This window comes from Ictidomys tridecemlineatus, chromosome 11 (genome assembly GCF_052094955.1).
Source record: "Ictidomys tridecemlineatus isolate mIctTri1 chromosome 11, mIctTri1.hap1, whole genome shotgun sequence".
NCBI classification, from domain to species: Eukaryota; Metazoa; Chordata; class Mammalia; order Rodentia; family Sciuridae; genus Ictidomys; species Ictidomys tridecemlineatus.
In genome coordinates, this window is record NC_135487.1 from 105358532 (window position 1) to 105378434 (window position 19903).

Consider the following 19903-nt stretch of genomic DNA (forward strand, 5'->3'; position numbering starts at 1 on the left):
AGGCAGGAGGATATCAAGTTCAAAGCCAGCCTCAGCAAAAGTGAGGAACTAAGCCACTCAAGGAGACCCTGTCTCTAAATAAAATACAAAACAGGGCTGGGGATGTGCTCAGTGGTCAAGTGCTCCTTGGTTCAATCCCTGATACCTCCCCCCCAAAAAAAGATAACCCACAGAATGGGAGATATTTGCAGATTACATATTTCATAAGAGATCAGTACTCATATAAATAGCTATCATGAATCAAAAATAAAAAGACAAATAACCCAATTTAAATTGAGCAAAATATTTGAACATTTTCCAAAGAAAATGCATAAATGGTTAATAGGAACATGAAAAGATGTTCAACATCATTAGTCATCAGAAAAATGCAAATCAAAACCATAATGACATACTATACCATACACTGTAAGACAGTTGTTTTTATTTTTTGTTCTTTGCAGTGCTGGGGTTTGAACCCAGCTCCTCATGCATAACAGACAAGCTCTCTACCACTGAGCCACATGCCCAGTCCACAAGGATGGTTTTAATTGTAAAACGAGAAAAAAAGGAAAATAACAGGTATTAGAGAAGATGGGGAGAAATTGGAACTCTCACGCATTGCTGGTAAGATTATAAAAAGCACAGCCACTTTGTAAAACAGTTTGGCAGTTCATCAGAAAGCTAAATATAGAGTTACCATATGACCCAACAATTTCACTACTAGGTATATATCCAAGAGAACTGAAAACATATGCCCAAATAAAAACTCACACACAAGTGTTCATTGCAGCAGCATTCAGAATAGCCAAAAAAGTGGAAAGAACCCAAATGTCCATCAATTGATGAATGGATAAGCCAAATGTACTCTATTGATACCAATTAAATATTATTCAGCCACAAAAAGGAAGGAAATACTGTACAAGCTATAACATGAATGAACCTTGAAACATTCTGCTAAATGGCATGAAAGGCCACATAGTGCATGAATTCTTTTATTTTAAATGTTCAGAATGGCAAATTTGTAGATGCATAAAGTGGATTAGTGGTTTTCAGGGGCTGGGAGGAGGGAGAATTGGAGAGACTATTTAACGGGTGTGAGGTTTCTTTGAGGGGGACGAGGAAAATGTTCTGGAATTAGATAATGGTGATAGTTCACAACTTTCTGAATACACTAAAAATCACTGAAATGTGCACTTTTAAAGGGTAAATTTTATAGTATGTGAATTATATCTCAATAAAAAATTTTCAGCCAAATGAGTTGAATATTTTATATTTCTCTAAGGAGACCAAACTACTTCAGATAAGGTGGCTTATTACATGCACTTTGACTGATTTCCTCCCCCCAGGTCCATGATCTTTGACAAAAGACCTATCCTTGGTCTAAGAGGCTCATATTTCAGATAACTCAGGACAGGGACCAGATTGACTAAAGTCATTAAGGTTTTAGTTAAAGGGAAGAAGAAGGAAGCTAGATGGGACTCAATGAAGAATCAGATTTGTCATAAGGAAAATTAGGAGAAAACATCAGTCAACCAGAAAGCAGAAACAGTAGTCTGTCCTTCCTGTCATAGGAAGGCCGCTGACCTTTAGGGTTCAAGCACAATCCAGAGGACAAAAGTCATCCTACCTTCTGGAATGATTCCATCCTGGTCCTAAGCCAAGTTGTGAATCTGGACTCACCCATGTTTCCCAAGAAAGAACTCAATCCTATGAAGGATTCAGTCCTCATAAGTAATTGACATGATTCGTTAGATTTATGAAATGGTCATGTGTCTTTTCAAAAAGAAAACTAGTGACACATACACACTCATGAGCTTTTGACTTGAAAAAGTACAAAGGCAATCATTCAGTGGAGAAAAAAATACAACTTTCAAAAAATGGTGCTGAAATACTTGGATATCCATATGCAAAAACAAAAATGAATTTGAACCCTCGCTTCATACGATATACAAAAATTAACTCAAAACAGATCGTAGATCCAAAAATATAAAACTGAAAACTTTTAAAAGAAAACAGAAGAAAAACTGTATAAACTTGGATTAGTCAAAGATTTCTTGGTTCAAGTGAGTTATGAACTCCCATTTTTTACCCCAAATACAAGTTGCAGAATCACATCGGTTACACATCCACATTTTTACATAATACCAAATTAATGACTGTTGTATTCTGCTACCTTTCCTGATATGTCATGAGCTTTGTAATGTTTTGAACAACCAATAAAAAAAAGAATAAAAAAAAAGATTTCTTGGATATGACACCAAATATTTTTAATTTATTAATAATTTTTCCATGCTTTTATACATATGTTTAAAACTTATGAAGCCATAAACTTTAAATATGTGCAATTTATTGTATGTTAATTATACCTTGATAAACCTAGAGAGAAAGAAGATGAAGATACACAGAGAAAACTAACTCATGAGTGAAGATATAATTTATTATTACAATCCATGAAAGGGAAATTAATAAATTGTGCTTCAACAAAATTTAAAAATTTGTTCTTTAAAAGACACTGCCAAGAGAATAAGACAAGCCACATAATGGGAGAAACGCTTTGCAAAACACGTATCTAATAAAGGATTGTGTCCAGAATACCTAACAAGCTCTAAAAACCCAACAATAAGAAGGCAAACATGCAATTTTTCAAATGAGATAAAGATTTAAATAGGCACTTTAACGAAGAAGATAGATGGAAAATATACATGGAAAGGTGCTCAATATAATTGGTCATTAGGGAAATACAAATTATATCTGTAAGGAGTTACCACTACATATCTAATAGAATAGCTAAAACTAAAAAGATGGCATTACATAAGTGTTGGTAAGAAGTAGAACAACTGGAACTTGCATAGTACAACCATTCTGGGAAACAGTTTGGCAGTTTCTTTAAAAATTAAATATATAACTACCATATTCCAGGATATTTACCCAAGAAAAATATATATAGCCTAAGTCCAGAAAAGATTTACATTAAAATGTTCATGGCAATTTTTTTTTGTACTGGGAATTTAACCAAGGGGTACTTTATCACTGAGCTACATCCCCAGCCCTTATTTTTTAAAATATTGATATAGAGTCTCACTTAAGTTTCTCAGGGCCTCACTAAATTGCTGAGGCTGGCCTTGAACTTGTGATTCTCCTTCTCAGAGCCTCCCAAGCCACTGGGATTACAGGTGTGCACCACTGCACCCATAGCAATTTTATTTGTAATGGCCCCAAAACAGAAATATTCGGTATGCTCATTATCAGTAAAATAGAGAAACAACTTGTGTTATATCCATACAATGGAATAATATTCACCAATAAAAGGACTAATCTATTGATACATACAAAATACAGATGAATCTCAAATCATTATGCTAAGTGAAAGAAGATGGAACAAAAGTAATACATATTGTATGATTCTATTTACACAAAATTTTAGAGAATGCAAACTAATCCATAGTCACCTAAGATCAGTGTTGAGATGGGACAGGGGTGCAAAAAGAGAAATGGAAAGGAGGGATGGCAAAGGGGCACAGAGAACCTTCAGGGGTGACGGCTATGTTTGCTGTCTTGATTTTTGGCAACGCTTGTTCATGGGCGTGTTTAAAACTTATGAAGTCATGTGGCTCAGTGGTAGAGCGCCTGCCTAGCATGTGTGAGGCACTGGGTTCAATTCTCAGCACCATATATAAATAAATAAATAAAATAAAAGGTTCATCCATAACTAAAAATATATTCTTAAAAAAACTTATAAGCCCATACACTTTAAATATGGATAGTTTATTTTATGTTAATTATACCTTGATACACCAGTAGAGAGGGAAGACAGACAAAGATGCACAGAGAGAACTCATAAATAAAGATATAACTTATAATTATGACATCCCACGAAGTAAGAGAAGTGACAGAGGCTGCAGCTCTGATGGTGCCCTAGCCCTAAAACTTTTAGGATTGAATAATCCCAGGAGGCCCAGAGGCTGACCCTTTCCCAGATCCTTGACACAAACTTTTCCTTTACCAGGACATCCTTACTGTCTGGTGGATGTCAAAGCACCATTCAAGCCAACTCTAATCTGATCTTGTCCCTAAAGTTTCCCTCGTCTTCTCTGGGCAGGCAGTCTATGGCTCTGTGCTCTCTTTACACCTGGAAATCCAGTAATACACTCCCTCAGCATTCTAGGATGTAAGATTTGTGGCTTCGAGGTTCCTAAAAGACCCTAACGGTCCACAACTTGTATTGATTTGTCATTTTCCTCAGGCACAAATTTGATTCCAGTCAGTTATAGAGGAGGTGAAGTGGCTGAGAGAGTAAGCAAGAGAAACCCCTGATAGCCCGACCCGGCTTGGTTGGTCTATACTGGATATAAAAATTTTTTTCCTTTATAAAAGAATGGATGTCGGGCTGGGGTTGTGGCTCAGTGGTGAGCTCTCGCCTAGCACGTGTGAGGCCCTGGGTTTGATCCTCAGCATCACATCAAAACAAATACATAAAATAAAGATATTGTGTCCAACTGCAACTAAAAAATAAATACTAAAAATAAGAATAGATGCCCACAAAAGAGCTCTCAGCTGGTGATGGAAATGAAGAGTAAGTGAAGTGATCCAAGGAAGGATGGTCTTTCGCCAGAAAATAGCTTTATAAATTACTTTAATCTTTTATTAAGAATCTGGAAGCATCATTTAAAAATCATAGTTGTACTTTACAGCATTTTATGGGGAGAAGTTATATACTACAGTGGCATTAACAGATTGGAAATTTGAAAAGGCTCTGGGCTTTGCCCCTCAATAATGTCAAAAGTGGCTCTGGTGATATTGACCACATTGCACTATAATTATGTGTTTAGCTATTTCCCCTCTAGTCTAAGAAGCAGAATCATCCGGATGAACTCTCATGCTACATTATATGGGGTCAGATCTCAGTTCACTTAATAGCAAGGTGAACTTGAACAGGTTACTTAACTTCTGTGTGCCACAATTACCTCATCTTTAAAATGGTAAGTAGAGCTGGGCACGGTAGTGCTCAACTGTAATCCAAACTACTTGGAAGGCTCAGGTAGGAGGAATCTCAAATTTGAGGCCAGCCTCAGCAATTTTGCGAGACTCTGTCTCAAAATAAAAAATAAAAAGGGCTGTGGTTGTAGTTCAGTGGTAAAACACTGTTGGGTTCAATCCCTAGTACCACAGATAAATGAATAATAGGACTGGGGATGTGGTCTAGTGGTAGAACACCCCTGAGTTTAATCCTCAGTACCATAGGAAGAAAAAAAAATGTTAAGTAGCATAGTACCTGCCTAATCAAGTTAATTTTGAGAATTAAACATGGCAATATATAAAAAAACACTTAAATAAATGTCTGACCTATCAAAAGTGATAGATAAATGCTCATAATTACTTAGTTTCCTCTAGGATAGAGTTGAAGTCTTTGGGATCATTTTTAAAGCCCCGGGTTCTCCAGTGGCTTGTGCAGGTGCTTGGCACATGGTAGGTGCTCAAGAAGAGGGGGACAATTGAATGAATAAGTCACTGAGACGATGGGTTATGGCTCTGCCACTCTGGTCCTAAAGCTGAAATTGCTTTATTTCTGGCATAACGGGGGCCTTGGGGGTTGGCTGATCCAGATACAACGAACGTGGCCCACATTCCCACACCATCACATCCACCACCACAATCAATTCGTAACTGTTGAGAATCATGACGCTGTGACTGAGAGTGAGCAGGAAGAGCAGAGGGGATTGATGGAGAGTCACAGCTTGACTTTTACTCAGCATTTGGTCAGCATGGTAGAGAGATGAAGGCTAGAATCTGACAAAAATGTTCAAGAGCGATGAAAACAGAGCTGCCTCGGATTCAGGCAACACCCTTGACCTCTGGGATCCATCCTCAACCTAGCATTCAAAGTGATCCTGTAAAACCCTAAATTGGACCATGTCACTTCCCTGCACAAAACCATCCAATGCTTCTCATCATACTTGGAACAAAATCCAAAATTTTTACAACATGATCCAGTGGTACCTCTCTCACTGCATATCCTACCCAACTCCTCTTTGCATGGTATGCTTTCTCTCTGCCTGATATGCTTTTTCCCAGAAATTCATTAGGTGTCTCTTCAAATGCCACCTTATCAGAGAGGCCTTATCTGTCCACTTATCTAAAACTCCATGCAAGCAAGGACTTTGAATATTTTATTCATTCCTCCATCCCCAGCAGCCAACCCAATGCCTGGCACAGAATACTTAATAAGTACTTATTAAATGATTAGGCAAATAAAACCCCAGCACTTCACCTGTTTTCTGCTTGTCTCTCTCCCAGGGCTAAATCCTCCCCAACGGCGGCTTCCCCATAATAGTGAACTATCTGTGTCCAAAGTTTGTTCCGGCACCTCCAGCAGAATAAGGGGGATTAAAGTGTATTGTTGAAACAAAAATGAGATACTGATTGTGTTGGGTAATCTCAGGGGTCCCTGGATTGACAAAATTAACTTGCATTTGCCAAAGTTTTCAAGGAAAGGTATAATGTATAAGGAAACATGTACTTCTGGGCACAGTGGTGCAATCTGTAATCCCAGCTACTCAAAGGCTGAGGCAGGAAAGTCACTAGCTCAAGGCCAGCCTGGGCAACATAGTGAGACCCTAACTCAAAAATAAAAAACCCTTAAGAAAGGGTTGAGGGCTGGGGATGTGGCTCAAGCGGTAGCATGCTCGCCTGGCATGCGTGCGGCCCAGGTTCGATCCTCAGCACCACATACCAACAAAGATGTTGTGCCCGCCAAAAATAAATATTAAAAAAATTCTCTCCTCTCTCTCTCTCTCTCTCTCTCTCTCTCTCTCTCTCTCTCTCTCTCTCTCTCTCTCTCTCTCTCTTTAAAAAAAAGAGAAAAGAAAAAGAAAAAAGAAAGGGTTGAACCGGGCAGAACTGGGCAGGGTGATGCATTCCTATAATTCCAGTGACTCAAGAGAATCGAAAGTTCAAGGTCAGCCTCAGCAGTTTAATGAGTCCAAAAGCAACTTAAAGAGACCCTGTCTCAAACTTTAAAATGAAAAAGGCTGGGGACCAAACTCAATGGTAAAGCACCCCTGGGTTCAATACCTACTACCAGAAATAAATAAATAAATACTTTTGTTTTTAAAGGGCTGGGAATATAGCTCAGTGGTAAAGCACTAATTCAATCCCCAGTACTGCAAAAAAAAAAAAAAGTAAAGGGGGAATAAAGTCTTTGATTAATGACTCCATTAAATAGCTAACATCATGGAAAGGACATACATGGAAAAGAGAGAAAGAGAAAAGGAAGACCTAAATCATTCCAGGCCCAATGGACACTCCTCTAATCCCAGTAACTCAGAGTAACTCAGAGGGCTGAGCAGGAGGATCACAAGTTCAAGGCCAGCCTCATCAACTTAGTGAGACTTTGTCTCAAAATTAAAAAGGGCTCCTGGCTTGGTGGTAATGCGCCCCTGGGTTCAAACCCCAGTATAAGGAAGGAAGGAAAAACTAAAAAAAAAAAATAAATCATTGATGAGATTCAAGGTTCCTCCTGGGTGGGATTCAAGAATCAATTTGTTTTTTCGGGGGAGGTTTTTTTGTTGGTTTTTGTTTTTGTTTTTCGTCCTTTGTTTGTTTGTTTTTTGAGATGATCTCAAGTTTCTTGGGGCCTTGCTAAATTGCTGAAGCTGGCTTTGAACTTGTGAGCTTCCTGCCTCAGCCTCCCGAGCTGCTGGGATTACAGGCGTGCACCACCATGCCCAGCTGAAAGACATGTATTTTTAACAAGTTCTTCAGACAATTCTTAAGCAACCAGCTTAAGATATGTCCTTGGAAGGGCCTGAGAGATTCAGTAAAATATGAGACTACTCATCACAATGGGAAAGACATGAGCTATTACAACCAAACAGGGTTGGGTTCAAAACCTGCCATCTCTATTAATTTGTAAAATCCTCTGCTATGACTTATCTCTGAGATCCTGAAGTTATATTTCTAATTAGAGTAGAAAATGATGCCTGGCCTATCTTATTGGGCTGTTCTATTGATTAAATTAAATAACATATATAATGTGCCTGCAACATAGTTGGTATCTAATAGATGGCAATCTGTTACTATTATTTGTGGGGCATCAGTTTTGCGAGTACTTACAACTTCTCTAGAATGTTTCATGGCAAATTGGCATTCTTACCCCACCACCACTAAGTGACTTCACAGAAGTCAAAACCTGTAGTGCAATGGGTCTAGTCTGCAATAGCAAAATTCTCAACTCATACTTTATTTAGAGTTCCTCTTCCCTTCTCTAGAATAGATCAAGGGACATGAGTTCCTCTTCCCTCCTCTAGAATAGATCAAGGGACACATTTTTGCTCTTAACTATGCATAATCATTAATAATAAATTCTTATATTTTTAGAATACTCACTCTACCAAGGTTTTCACATATATTTCCACAACAAAAAGAGAAGGTGGCAGAACAGGCACCACTAATACGTCCCCACAGAGATCTGGCGAGTGGCCTATGTGTGTGTGGCTAGAATGCGGTGCACCAGGTCTAAGAACCCACAAGCCCGATGCACACACCTTTAGGCAACATTGCAAGTCATCCAGACCTTAGGACTCAGAGCTTGAGAACAAAAGAGAAAAAGGCAAGGGACATCGGCTCCTATTGCTTCCTGTCCTGCCACAAGGCAACAGAGCTCTGGAGGAATGGTTAAAGAATGACAGGTAGCTAAAGTTCATCTCTTAAACTTGGCTGTAACTTGCAAGGACGAGCCCAGTCAAATCCAAGGGTGGCAGCAGCAGAGAGCCCCAGGCTTCCAGGGTTGCCAGCCTTCTGCAACTCCACACCTCCACCTGCTGGAGGCTGCCTTGCACATAGCCTGGTCATTCCCAGACTCCACAAGGCCTTCTCCACCCCAATGGGGCTGCTTTAGAGGGCCACAATACAGGCTGGTGACCTCAAACTAGAATTGGGGGAATCACCTCTATTACTGTCTTAGTCTTACTATAAATCTAAATCGATGACTTGGAGTGAGCCGTTTGTTCTTTCTGTTTGTCTTTCAGTTTCTCCCAAGTTTTTCCCAAGTAACCAGTGAGAAATTCAGCTGTGGCTTTCCCTGCCCTGCTAGGGTGAAATGGGACAGAATAACAAGACGCCCACTCTGCCAGATGGAAAGAATTGGGACTTCAGAGAAGAAACTGCTATAAATTTCAAAACTAGAGAGATAAAAAGCAGCAGCATTCACAGTAAACAGACGGAAAAATGAAGGTTTCCCAGAAAATCAAAGTAAACAAAGAGAGAAAGAACAATTTATTCAGTTATCACTCAGTTATATTAGTTGAGCACCTACTATGTGCCGGTTACTGTCATACATAGATGAAAGCTCAGTTTCTGTACTTTAAGTCCCTCTGCTGGGCCACTTATCACCTTTCGCCTGTCTACCTTTCTGTTCATTTTTCTTCTGAATGTCTTCCCCCAAGACCTCAGTAACCTCACTCCAGTAAAAACAAATTCTTCTACATCCACAACCCCCTCCAAGAACTTTCACTATATCCTCCTCCTCCTCCTCACCATAACTAAATCCTGGCTTCACCCCAAGGACACTGGTTTCCTCACAGCCCTCTTAAGTGGATGCTGTTCTTCCTCCCACATGAGTTCTATTTTCCTGCCAACAAGGGAGCACTTGGGGTCAGCAGTCTCTAGCTTCCCCGGCCAGTTCCGCACATTTACTCTTCTCCCCTCGTCTAAAGCCCTCCTCGTGCTGAATGGTGCACTGATTGCCCTCTGCCTCTTCATGTTGCCACCCTGGCCCCTACAGAGGGAAGACTCTGCACTTCAACCCCCTTTATGCTCTTGAGACGCATTGCTGAAGCCACTTCTTCTGACACCCTAATCTCCCCCCAACTGTCCTCATCACTCCAAATAATCTTCTATTTCAGCCGCCCTTTTCAAGGTCACTGTCAGACCATTACTAGGATGGTTTCCACCTTTGAAAATTAAACTTGAGCATCCCACATGGACCACAATCTTTTCAACTCCTCTCTTCCTCCCACTTCACCAGTTCTGACCTCATTGACTTCCGGCACATTAACTCCTCGGCTGCCTCACAGTTTCTCTTTCCTCCTTCCCTCAATCCCCAGGTCTGAGTCTTATAAACCCCAATCTAAACCAGTGGGGTGGTGCTTGCCTGTAATCCCAGCGATTGAGGAGGCTGAGGTCAGAGGACAGCAAGTTCAAAGCTAACCTCAGCAGATTAGCAAAACCCTGTCTCAAAATAAAAATTTAAAAAGGCTGAGGTGTAGCTCAGTGATAGAGCACCCCTGGATTAAATCCCCAGTCATACACACACACCCCTCAAGCTAAGTTCTGGTAAATAACTCAGATGCTCTCTCCCCAGCCCCCTCAATTCCCTTGTTTCCTTTTCCTTCCACTAACAAGTCCTGGTGGGGAAAACTGTAGACTCTAGCAAAAATTTAACCTTTGCAAATTGTATGAAGGGCTGTTACAAATCAGCCTGATTCTCCCCAATTTCTCTGCAGGCAGCCTGTCCTCCTACTTCACAGACAAAATCAAAGCCAAGAACTCCCTCAACTTATCATCGCTTTCATTCATAAATATGTTCACATTACCCACCACCTGTCCTTCCCTCCAGTCACCAAGCTCAGAAGAGGTTCCTCTCCCTGTTAAGAGTCAGCCTTTCCACCTGGGCCTAGATCCTCATCTTCCATGTCCTCCATATCTCTGAAATTTCTTCTTCTTTCTTCTTTAAGTATAGCACCCAGGGCCACTCAGGAGACATAAACTACATCGTAATTTGAACAGGAAATTTTTAACAGAAAGACTTGCAGTATTAACTATCATGAGGAATTACCCTCTGATGGAAAAGGAAGAACTCTATAAAATACTCAAATGTGAATGCTCCAAGACATGAAGCATCTCTACCTCTGGGACTAAAACAGAGCATCCAAAAAGATCAGTTTGGGAGAGGCCACACCCCTAGGCCGATATCCTTCGAAAGAGTACAGCCTTGACCGACTGGATGTCAGAGTTTCACTGAGATGCTGTGCCAACAGGGGGGCCTGGGGAAGCCATTCACGTAGAAGCTTTGTGCTGCAGAACTCTCTGAGGCTACCCTACACTGCCCAGGAAACCATCTGGAGTGACAAAGAACATTCTTGAAATGTTGCCCTACCAAGCTTGTTAGAGCAATGCTTATAAGGAAAGGACTTTGGAGCCATGCTTTGGTATGCTGGGAGAAGCTGCCCACAGGGAAGGACTGGGTGCTGCTGACCACCATGTGTGTGGCTGGTCACTGCATGTTGATGGGGCTCTGAAGGAGTCTGCCAAGAACAGCATACTGGCAAAGCTTTTTCTCTCCAATGTCCCTTCAATGCCCTCTACTGACAAAGCTTAACATCAAGCCAGCCGGCCAAAAAAAAAAAAAAAAATTACAGGGTTTAGCTCCACAAGACAGAGCAGACAATGAATAGAATATTTGGAAATCGAAGGCAACAATTTGGTAACTGGCATAGTTAGTATCTTCACCTTCCATTTATTTACCATCTTCTTCATTCAACCTATGAAGATGTGCAGGTGCTACTAAGTAAACACACATACACCCTTCCGGGCCCTACACTTCCCACTAATTGTGACAGTAGCTTACTTCCTTTTAAGCCAAGCTTCTAGAAAATGCGGTTCTCTGTCATCATTTTCTCTCTCCCATTTTCCTGTCATCCCTTTTTCTGCTTTAGCATGGCTCCAACCACCATTATCCACAGAAATTTCTGTAATCAAGCTCTTCAGAGAAATTCGAAGGATATTTTTTATCCTTATCCTTTGTGACTTGATACCCAAGAAGAATTTTACACTGAGAACAACTCCTCTGTCTTTCTTTGGATTTTGTGATGATCCTCATGGTTGACTGTATTATTTTCTCAAATTTTCCTTTCCCTCCAGCCTTGCCAGGGTTCATAGTGAGCAGAGTATCTTCAGTGACTTTTGACTTAGCTATGGGACTTGTATTAGCTGGTACCACTGAATTGAATTGACAATGTGATCCAAAAAGAGGCTGTAAGAGACTTTGTGAGTTTCCATCTGCCTTCTTACATGCCACCCTTCAACCAACTGAAACAAGCACCCAAACAAGCCGCTCCTCCATAAGCCAGAATCCCAGAGTCAGAGTCACGCAGATCAGACCTGAATGCAACCCACAGCCAGAACTACCAGAACAGCCCACAAGGTCATGAACATGAAATAAATGTTGGTTGTTGTAAGTTACTAAGACTTTAGGGTTTGGCAATGCCGCAAAAACTAATCTCTAGCTAGATAAACTAATAAAAGAGAGAAACACAAATTACAAATATCAGGAATAAAAGAGAGAACCACTGTGGTTTCTATAGATATTAAAAGAATATCTATGCATGCCTATAATCCCAGCAATTTGAGAGGCTGAGGCAGGAGGACACAAGCATGAGGCTAGTCTGCGCAAGTTAGTGAGATCCTGTCTCAAATAAAATAAAAACAAGGCTGGGGATGTAGCTCAGTGGTAGAGCACACCTAAGTTTAATCCTCAGTACCGGGAAAAAAAAAAAAAAGGATATGAAGTATTCAATTCTTTAAAAGACAAATTAAGCTGATACAAGAGAAATATAAGATCTAAATAGCTCTTTATCCACTAAAGAAATTGTATTTTTATTTAAGAACTTTCCACAAGGGACTATGAATATAACTCAGTGGTAGAGCACATCCTTAGCATTTATGAGGCCCTCTTTTCAATCCCAGCAGCAAAAAAAAAACAACTTTCCACAAAGAAAATGCTAGACCAAACAGCCTCAGTGATGAATTTTACCTAGCTCTGAAGGAGGAAATACTACTAATCATTCACACTCTTTCAGAAGGGAAGGAGGAGGGAACTGTTATCAATCGCTTTATTACCAGTATTATCCTGCTATCAGAACATGCAAACACATACCAAGAAAATAAAACTGGTCCAATATCTCCCACAAATGCTGATGCACCATCCCTGGTAAAATATTGATAACTATAATAATCAGAATAAAGAATAATATACCATGATCAAGTGCGGTTTCTCAGGAGTGTAAGACTGATTTCATGATAATCAATCACTGCAAATTATCACATTAAGAGAATAAAGGAGGAAAATCATATGATCATCTTAATAGATGCAGAGAAAGTATTTGACAAAATTCAATATCTATTCATGCGAAGGCTCTCAACAAACTAGGAATAGAAAGAATTTCTTGAATTCAATAAAAATATCTACAAAAAGTCAGATGCTCACATTGTACTTAACAGTTAAAGACCGAAAGCTTTCACTCCCAAGAGCAGGAACAAAGCAAGAAAATCTACTCTGTCCACTTCTACACAACATTGTACAGAGTTCCTAGTACAACAACGAGAGAAGGAGACTACAAGTTGCAAAGGAAATAAAACCTTCTGTATTCACAGGTAAAATGACTGGGCTTATAGACATTTCTAAGGAATCTACCACAATAATGTGAAAACTAATAAGAATTTCGAAAGGTTGCAGAATACTAGGTCAAATGTCAAAACTCAATTGTGCTTCCGTCGACTATCAATGAATAATTGAAAAAATCTTTTTAAAATTTAATACCATTGAAAGTAGCATCAGGACTTCACATTCTGATCAAAATGGAATAACAGGCACTAAATTTACTCTCCTACCTAAAGCAACTCAATTCCAGACAAAATATACGAAACAACAGACCTTAGCATCAGGCAGCCCAGGCAGTGAATCCTAAGGGAGGAAAGAGGCAAAGCAACCACAGCCACATCCTCCATCTGTGACAGGACCCAGAAGTCTCCCTTGGTTCAGAAGAGCATTCTGGGAATCCCAGGAGGCCAAGGCAAGAGAGTTCAGAGGCAGAGCACCAGAAGGAGTTCCATGAATCTCAGAAGGTCCCCCCTGAAGTCTTCAGCCAAATGCTGAGCTGCACATTCATGTGAGGAAACTGCTAAAGGCTGACGGAAATTATACCTGAAAGAAGGAGAGTAAAAATCCCTCAGGGTTCACCTTGTAGCAGAGTGGAAAACATCATAACTTACAGATCATCAGATTTTTTTTTAATGATACTAAAGCATTGAACCCAGAGGTACTTAACCATTGCACTACATCCCATCCCTATTCATTTTTTATTTTGAAACAGAGTCTCACAGACTTGCTTAGGTCCTCACTAAATTGCCCAGACTGGCCTCAAATTTGCAATCTCCTGCCTCAGCCTCCTTAGTCACTTGGTGTTATCAGATTTCTTTAGAAAGGTATTGCCTTAGAAGTGGAGCAATATTAGCCAGAGATCCAGAGTATGATAGTTCTAGTCATGCCTAAGCAAAGCAAGTCCAAAAAGACCAGTTTCTACCTGGGTGCAGTGGTGTATGCCTATAATCCCAGTGACTCAGAGACTGAGGCAGGAGAATCTCAAGTTCAAGGCCAGACTGTGAAACTTAGCAAGGCCCTAAGCAACTCAATAACACCTTGTCTCAAAAAAAAAAAAAAATACTGGGGATGTAGCTCAGTTGTAAAGCACCCCTGGGTTCAATTTCCAAGTACAAAAAAAAAAAAAAGCTATATTTTATAGAACATTTTATGGCAACGTGAAATGAAGTGCTTAGCAGCTTCATTCATAATAGTCCCACGGTATAAGTAATCCAAATGTCCATCAAATAGAGTAGATAAGCAAATTGTGTTATATTCATTCAATGAAATTTTACCTAGAAATAAAAAAGGAACAAGTTACTGACCCTGAAATAGAATGAAGCAAAATACAAAAGAATACGTATTGTGTGATTCCATTACTAAGAAATTCTAGAATAGGCAAAATTCATCTCTGGTGATAGAAAGCAGACCCAGTGATTGCCTGGAGGAGGCAGCATTAGGAATGACTGGAGATGGACACAAGGGAACTTAAAATATGTTGGAAATACTCTGTGTCCCCGCTGGAGTGGAGATTACATGGGTATATGCATTTATCTAAACTACACAGGAAGTGCCTGCAGGCTGCTGCTGATGGCATCTGTGTGGGAACTGTGCACTCAAAATGCATATGTTAGTTGTATGCAAATTACTTCAAGAAAGTTTTGATTTGGTTTGATTTGGGGTGTTTGTTTGTTTGTTTTGAGATGGGAGTCTCACTATGCTGCCCAGGCTGGCCTCAAACTCATGGGTTTGAGCAATTCTCCTGACTCAGCCTCTACCAGGCACACACCACCACACCTAGCTAATAAGGTCTATATTTTTTTTAATGAAATAGGAAAAAAAATCTAACTAAATTCAGCCCCCTCTCTTGATTCTCCACCAACATCTCTGGACAGTTTTCATTAATCTTCTTTAAGACTTTTCACTTTATTTACTTTTGAAACAGAAGTTTCCTGATGTTCGTCTTCAGTGCTCTTCTCCTTATACAACCCTAATTATTTCACTCACTGATTATGGTATAACTACTACCTATTTGAAGATCATTTTCAAGCCTATATTTCTTACATAGACTTTTCCCCAAGAGCTCCAGACAGGTATATCCAAAGGCCTAATGAAAAATCTCTACCTTAAACCCAGCATGTCCAAAACTGAGATCGATGACCACATAACTGCCTTTCGACTACCAATCTTGCCTTTTCTACTGTATTCTTCAGATATGATGATGCATAGTGCCCCTGGGCTTAAAAATATAGAATTTGATAAAAAAAAAAAATTGGAAGCCAGGCACAGAGATGCACTCCTGTATTCTCAGCAACTCAGGCACAGAGGTGTACTCCTGGATTCTCAGCAACTGTGGAGGCTAAGGCAGTAGGATCACAGTTCAAGGCCAACCTCAGCAATTTAGTGATACTATGTATCAAAATGGAAATAATTAAAAATATATATTATGGGTTGTAGCTCAGTGATAAAGTACCCCTGGGTTCAATCCCCAGTACCAAAAGCAAACAAAAAAAAAAAAACCTATATTCCATATATTCAAGGAGCATTTTATGTATTATTTGTTGAATGAATGAAATATAAAATCACTAGCAGCCAGAAACTTCCATTCTCCCTTCGATGTGTCATCCCTCCTGTATGATTAATCACATAATCAATAAGTTTTATGGAAATTATCTAGATCAGCCTGTCCTTCCCTTTGGGAGGCTAGTTATGAGACACTGAGCAAATTCTCACCTGTTTCAGGCCTCAGACACATAATATAAAAGTCATGGGGCCAGGAACAATGGCGCATGCCTATAATCCTAGCAGCTGGGGAGGCTGAGACAGGAGAATCTCAAGTTCAAAGTCAGCCTCAGGAAAAGAGAGATGCTAAGCAACTCAGTGAGACCTTGTCTCTAAGATACAAAATAGGGCTGGGATGTGGCTCACTGGTCGAGTGCCCCTTAGTTCAACCCCCAGTACCCTACCCCCTCCTCCAAAAAAATCAAGCCATGGGGTTTGGAAACAAATAGAAGTGGATTCAGATTCCTGCTTTGATACATCCTTAGCATGTTAGTTTAATTATTTTATTTCTCATCTATGAAGCAGGGAGAGTAATAATAATATTTAAGGTGGTTATGATATAAAATGAAATGGAAGGCTAGTCCACTGCCTGACACACAGGAAGTATCACTAAATGTTAGGCTTGCTCTTATTCCTTCCCCTCCCCTCTGCCACCTCTACTCCCTCCCCAGAAGGAAAGAAGGTGAGAACAGAGTTGGCCCACACCTCTGAATGGCATCTTCTCAGACTGTCAGGCTTCAGTACAGATAACAAGAGTTACTCTCCTCCCCCCACCCCTCCGGCCTCATGCTTACCACCAGAACAGCCTGTGATTGGTATTCCAGGCAGATACAGCCAGCTGCAGAGGTGGTTATCTGATGGTGCATCTCTCTGGGAAACCAGAAAAAGGAAAACTGTGTTCAGAAGGTATATTTTTCCCCTCCCCAGGTAAGCAGGAGAAATAAAGGAATTCAAATTGGAATGACCATGCATATGAAACTCCTGCCCACCAGGTGTTTATCCCAGTTCATAAAAACAACTATTTTAAGGTAATGAAAAAGTTCCCTGTTGGGGAAGCAAATGGAACCACATGTTTCTGAAACAGTTTGAGAGCAAGCAGCAAACTCCATGAGCAGGCTGCAAATGCATGTCAAGGAGGACCAGCACAGGCTGCCTGCTCAGGAATCCTCCCCCCTCCCCCCCCCTTCAAGGCCTGAGGGAAGGCCAGAGCCCTAGAAATCCAATACCTAGCAGGACACCAAGTGGTGTCCACTGCTTCAGTATGATATGGGACGGCTCCCCTGTTTTCCCATACCCAGAGCCTAATTCAACTTCATTTCTCTTTCTTTAACACTGAATCTATCCTCGGGGACACTGTCTCCCCAGTTCTTCCTTTCTCTGTAGTCCCTAAAGATAAACACATAGGCTTTTACAGCTGAAAGAGTTTACTGCTACTCACTAGAGGAAAACAGGAAATAACAAGGCCAACAAAGATGAAGACAGTTATTTAGCTAATGAGCCCTTATCTGCCTGGTGAACCAATGTCCCTCTTTGCCCACAACAATCCTGGCTTACACCTGTTCTCGTGGCATATTATTAATAGCATCCCTCTTCCTCTCAAAAGTATTCTTGGTTTGTCTTAGGTAGAATGAATGATCCTATTTATGTCATTTACTTTATGCCAGGTATATAAAACTTAGCCTATGTAACCCTCAAAGCAATCCCACAAGGTAAGAAACTTTTATTTATTTATTTTTGATATTGGAAATTGAACCCAGGGGCACTCTACGACTGAGCTCCATCACCAGTCCTTTCTATTTTTTATTTTAAGACAGGGTCTCATTGAGTTGCTTAGGCTGGCCTCCAACTTTTGATCCTCCTGCCTCAGCCTCCTGAATTGCTGGGATTACAAGGATGCACCTCCACATCTGGCAAGAAACATTTTTAAAATAACAAAATCCCCCTTTAACACATATGATTTTATGCCTTTTATCAGTTAAAATTAACTAAACTAAAATAAAACAAATATATACCTTTCAAAAAAATAAAATAACAAAATCAAGGCACGGAGAGGTTAATTAACTTGTTCGAGCTCACACAGATGATCAGTATCTGAGCCAGGATTTGAAGTGAGGTAGTCTGGCTTCAATATACTTGTTCTTCATCACGGAGGACTTTGATAAGGCTTTCGGAAATCACCTATTTTTATATTTAATAAACATTCCACATGCCTCCTTTGTGCCAGGCACCATGCGACAAACTAGACATACAATCATGAACCAGGCCACAAAGAGCTTCCAGTCTGAGGGAGACACAGATACAAATAAAAGGACAGGGAGTACAGGTGCATGGAGAACGAATGGGACAGAGTAGCATCTGATCTGGTCTTAAGAGATCATAGGAAGTAACAACTGAGGAGAGTCCCAAAGACAGAGGAGTTCACTGAACTAAAAAAAAAAAAAAAAAATCAAGAAAAGGCAGTTCAGGGAGAATAGCAAATCCAAAGGTCTTAAAGCCAAAGATCATAATAAATTAAGAGCATTCCAGCAGTTTTCATAGGCTTAGTGCTGCCTGTGGCGGGGAACATAGTAAAAGTTGGAGGCTCTGCATTCAATTCCCAATACCTCCAAAAATAAAAATGGAAACAGAGAAAGGAAGGAAAGAAGGAAGGAAGGAAGGAAGGAAGGAAGGAAGGAAGGAAGGAAGGAAGGAAGGAAGGAAGGAAAGATAGATCAAACCTAGAAGGGATATTTTTGGCATGCTCAATCTACATCTATTCTAAAGTTAATAGGAAGGCCATGATATTCTAGGAACTAAGCAAAGAGAGCTGAGCAAATTCTTACTTTGGAAAAAAATCATGATGGCTGCCAGACAGGAATGGATCAAAGAGGAAAGAGCTGGAGCAGACACACACGTCCAGATGAATGACTGTAGAGAGACCGGTGGGTGGAGAAGGCAGAACTGGTAAGAATCAAGATTGGCAGGATGTGGTGTGTGAGAGGAAGGGTCACAGATACCATGGAGATGTCCTAGCAGAGTCTGAAGCTCAGGAAAGAGGTCAAGGCAAGAGACATGGATCTGGGAGTCATCTGGGTAGAGATGGAAATTAAGCTATTGGATCAGGTGGTTCACTCAGGGAAGTATAGCATGAGAAGAGAAAGAACTGGCCACAAAGAATGGGAAGGAGCAGAGAGGCAACAGACCAACAAGATAGTGTGGTGTAACCGAGCAAGGTGGTGCAGGTGTGCAATCTCAGAGCTCAGGAGGCTAAGGCCAAAGGATCCCAAGCTCAAGGCCAAACTCAACAACCTAGCAAGGCCATCTCAAAATAAAAAAATAAAAAGGGCTGGGGATGTAACTCAGTGATAAAGCACCCCTGGGTTCAATTCCAAGAAAAAGGCGGGGGGTGGGGGAAGGTCAACATGGCCACTAAGAGAAGACGGAAAGGGAAACTGTTGTGTAAGGCTGCATGAAGTACCTTTCAGAGTGCTGAACAGCTAGACATAGCCACGCAGCTCATCAGCAAGATGGTCTTTGGCAATCTCAGCATAGCAGTTTCCCAGTGCAGGCCTGAGTGAAGACAGCAAAGGCATGAGGAGAGGCTGGGAGGTAAGGACAGGGAGCAGGGAATGGTCTCTGGGAGATCAGCAAACAGGTGGGTGGAAGTGGAGGTCTGGTCTTGGAACACAGACATCCAGCTCCCTGATTTCTTTTTAATTTTTGTGTTTATTTATCTATTTGTTGTAGTGGGAATTAAATCCAGAAATGCTCTGCCTCTAAGCAACACCCTCAGTCCTTTTTTTTTTTTTTTTAATTTTGAGATAGCAATTTAGCTGAGGCTGGCCTCGAACTTGAGATATTCCTGCTTTAGCATCCCAAATTGCTACCCCTCCCCATAGTGCTGAGATTATAGTCAGGCACCACTGTGCCTGGTATTTTTATTTATTTTTAAAATTGTGATGAGAA

At 40.6% G+C, this 19903-nt stretch overlaps 1 protein-coding gene across 8 annotated transcripts in view; it reads right to left on the bottom strand.

Moving 5' to 3' along the window:
- Nucleotides 1-19903, bottom strand: part of St7l (suppression of tumorigenicity 7 like) — a 255364-nt gene that overhangs the window by 13556 nt on the left and 221905 nt on the right. For 4 of the 8 annotated variants that reach the window (XM_040287383.2, XM_040287377.2, XM_040287376.2 and 1 more), the window contains 3 exons: nt 19416-19507; nt 16753-16828; nt 13691-13960 (listed from right to left, as the gene is read on the bottom strand). In XM_040287383.2, the coding sequence (XP_040143317.1) occupies nt 19419-19507 (89 nt within the window). In that variant the 3' untranslated portion in view covers nt 13691-13960; nt 16753-16828; nt 19416-19418. The remainder of the gene's footprint in view (nt 1-13690; nt 13961-16752; nt 16829-19415; nt 19508-19903) is intronic. The other 4 variants (XM_078027023.1, XM_078027020.1, XM_078027022.1 and 1 more) reach the window with 2 other exon arrangements.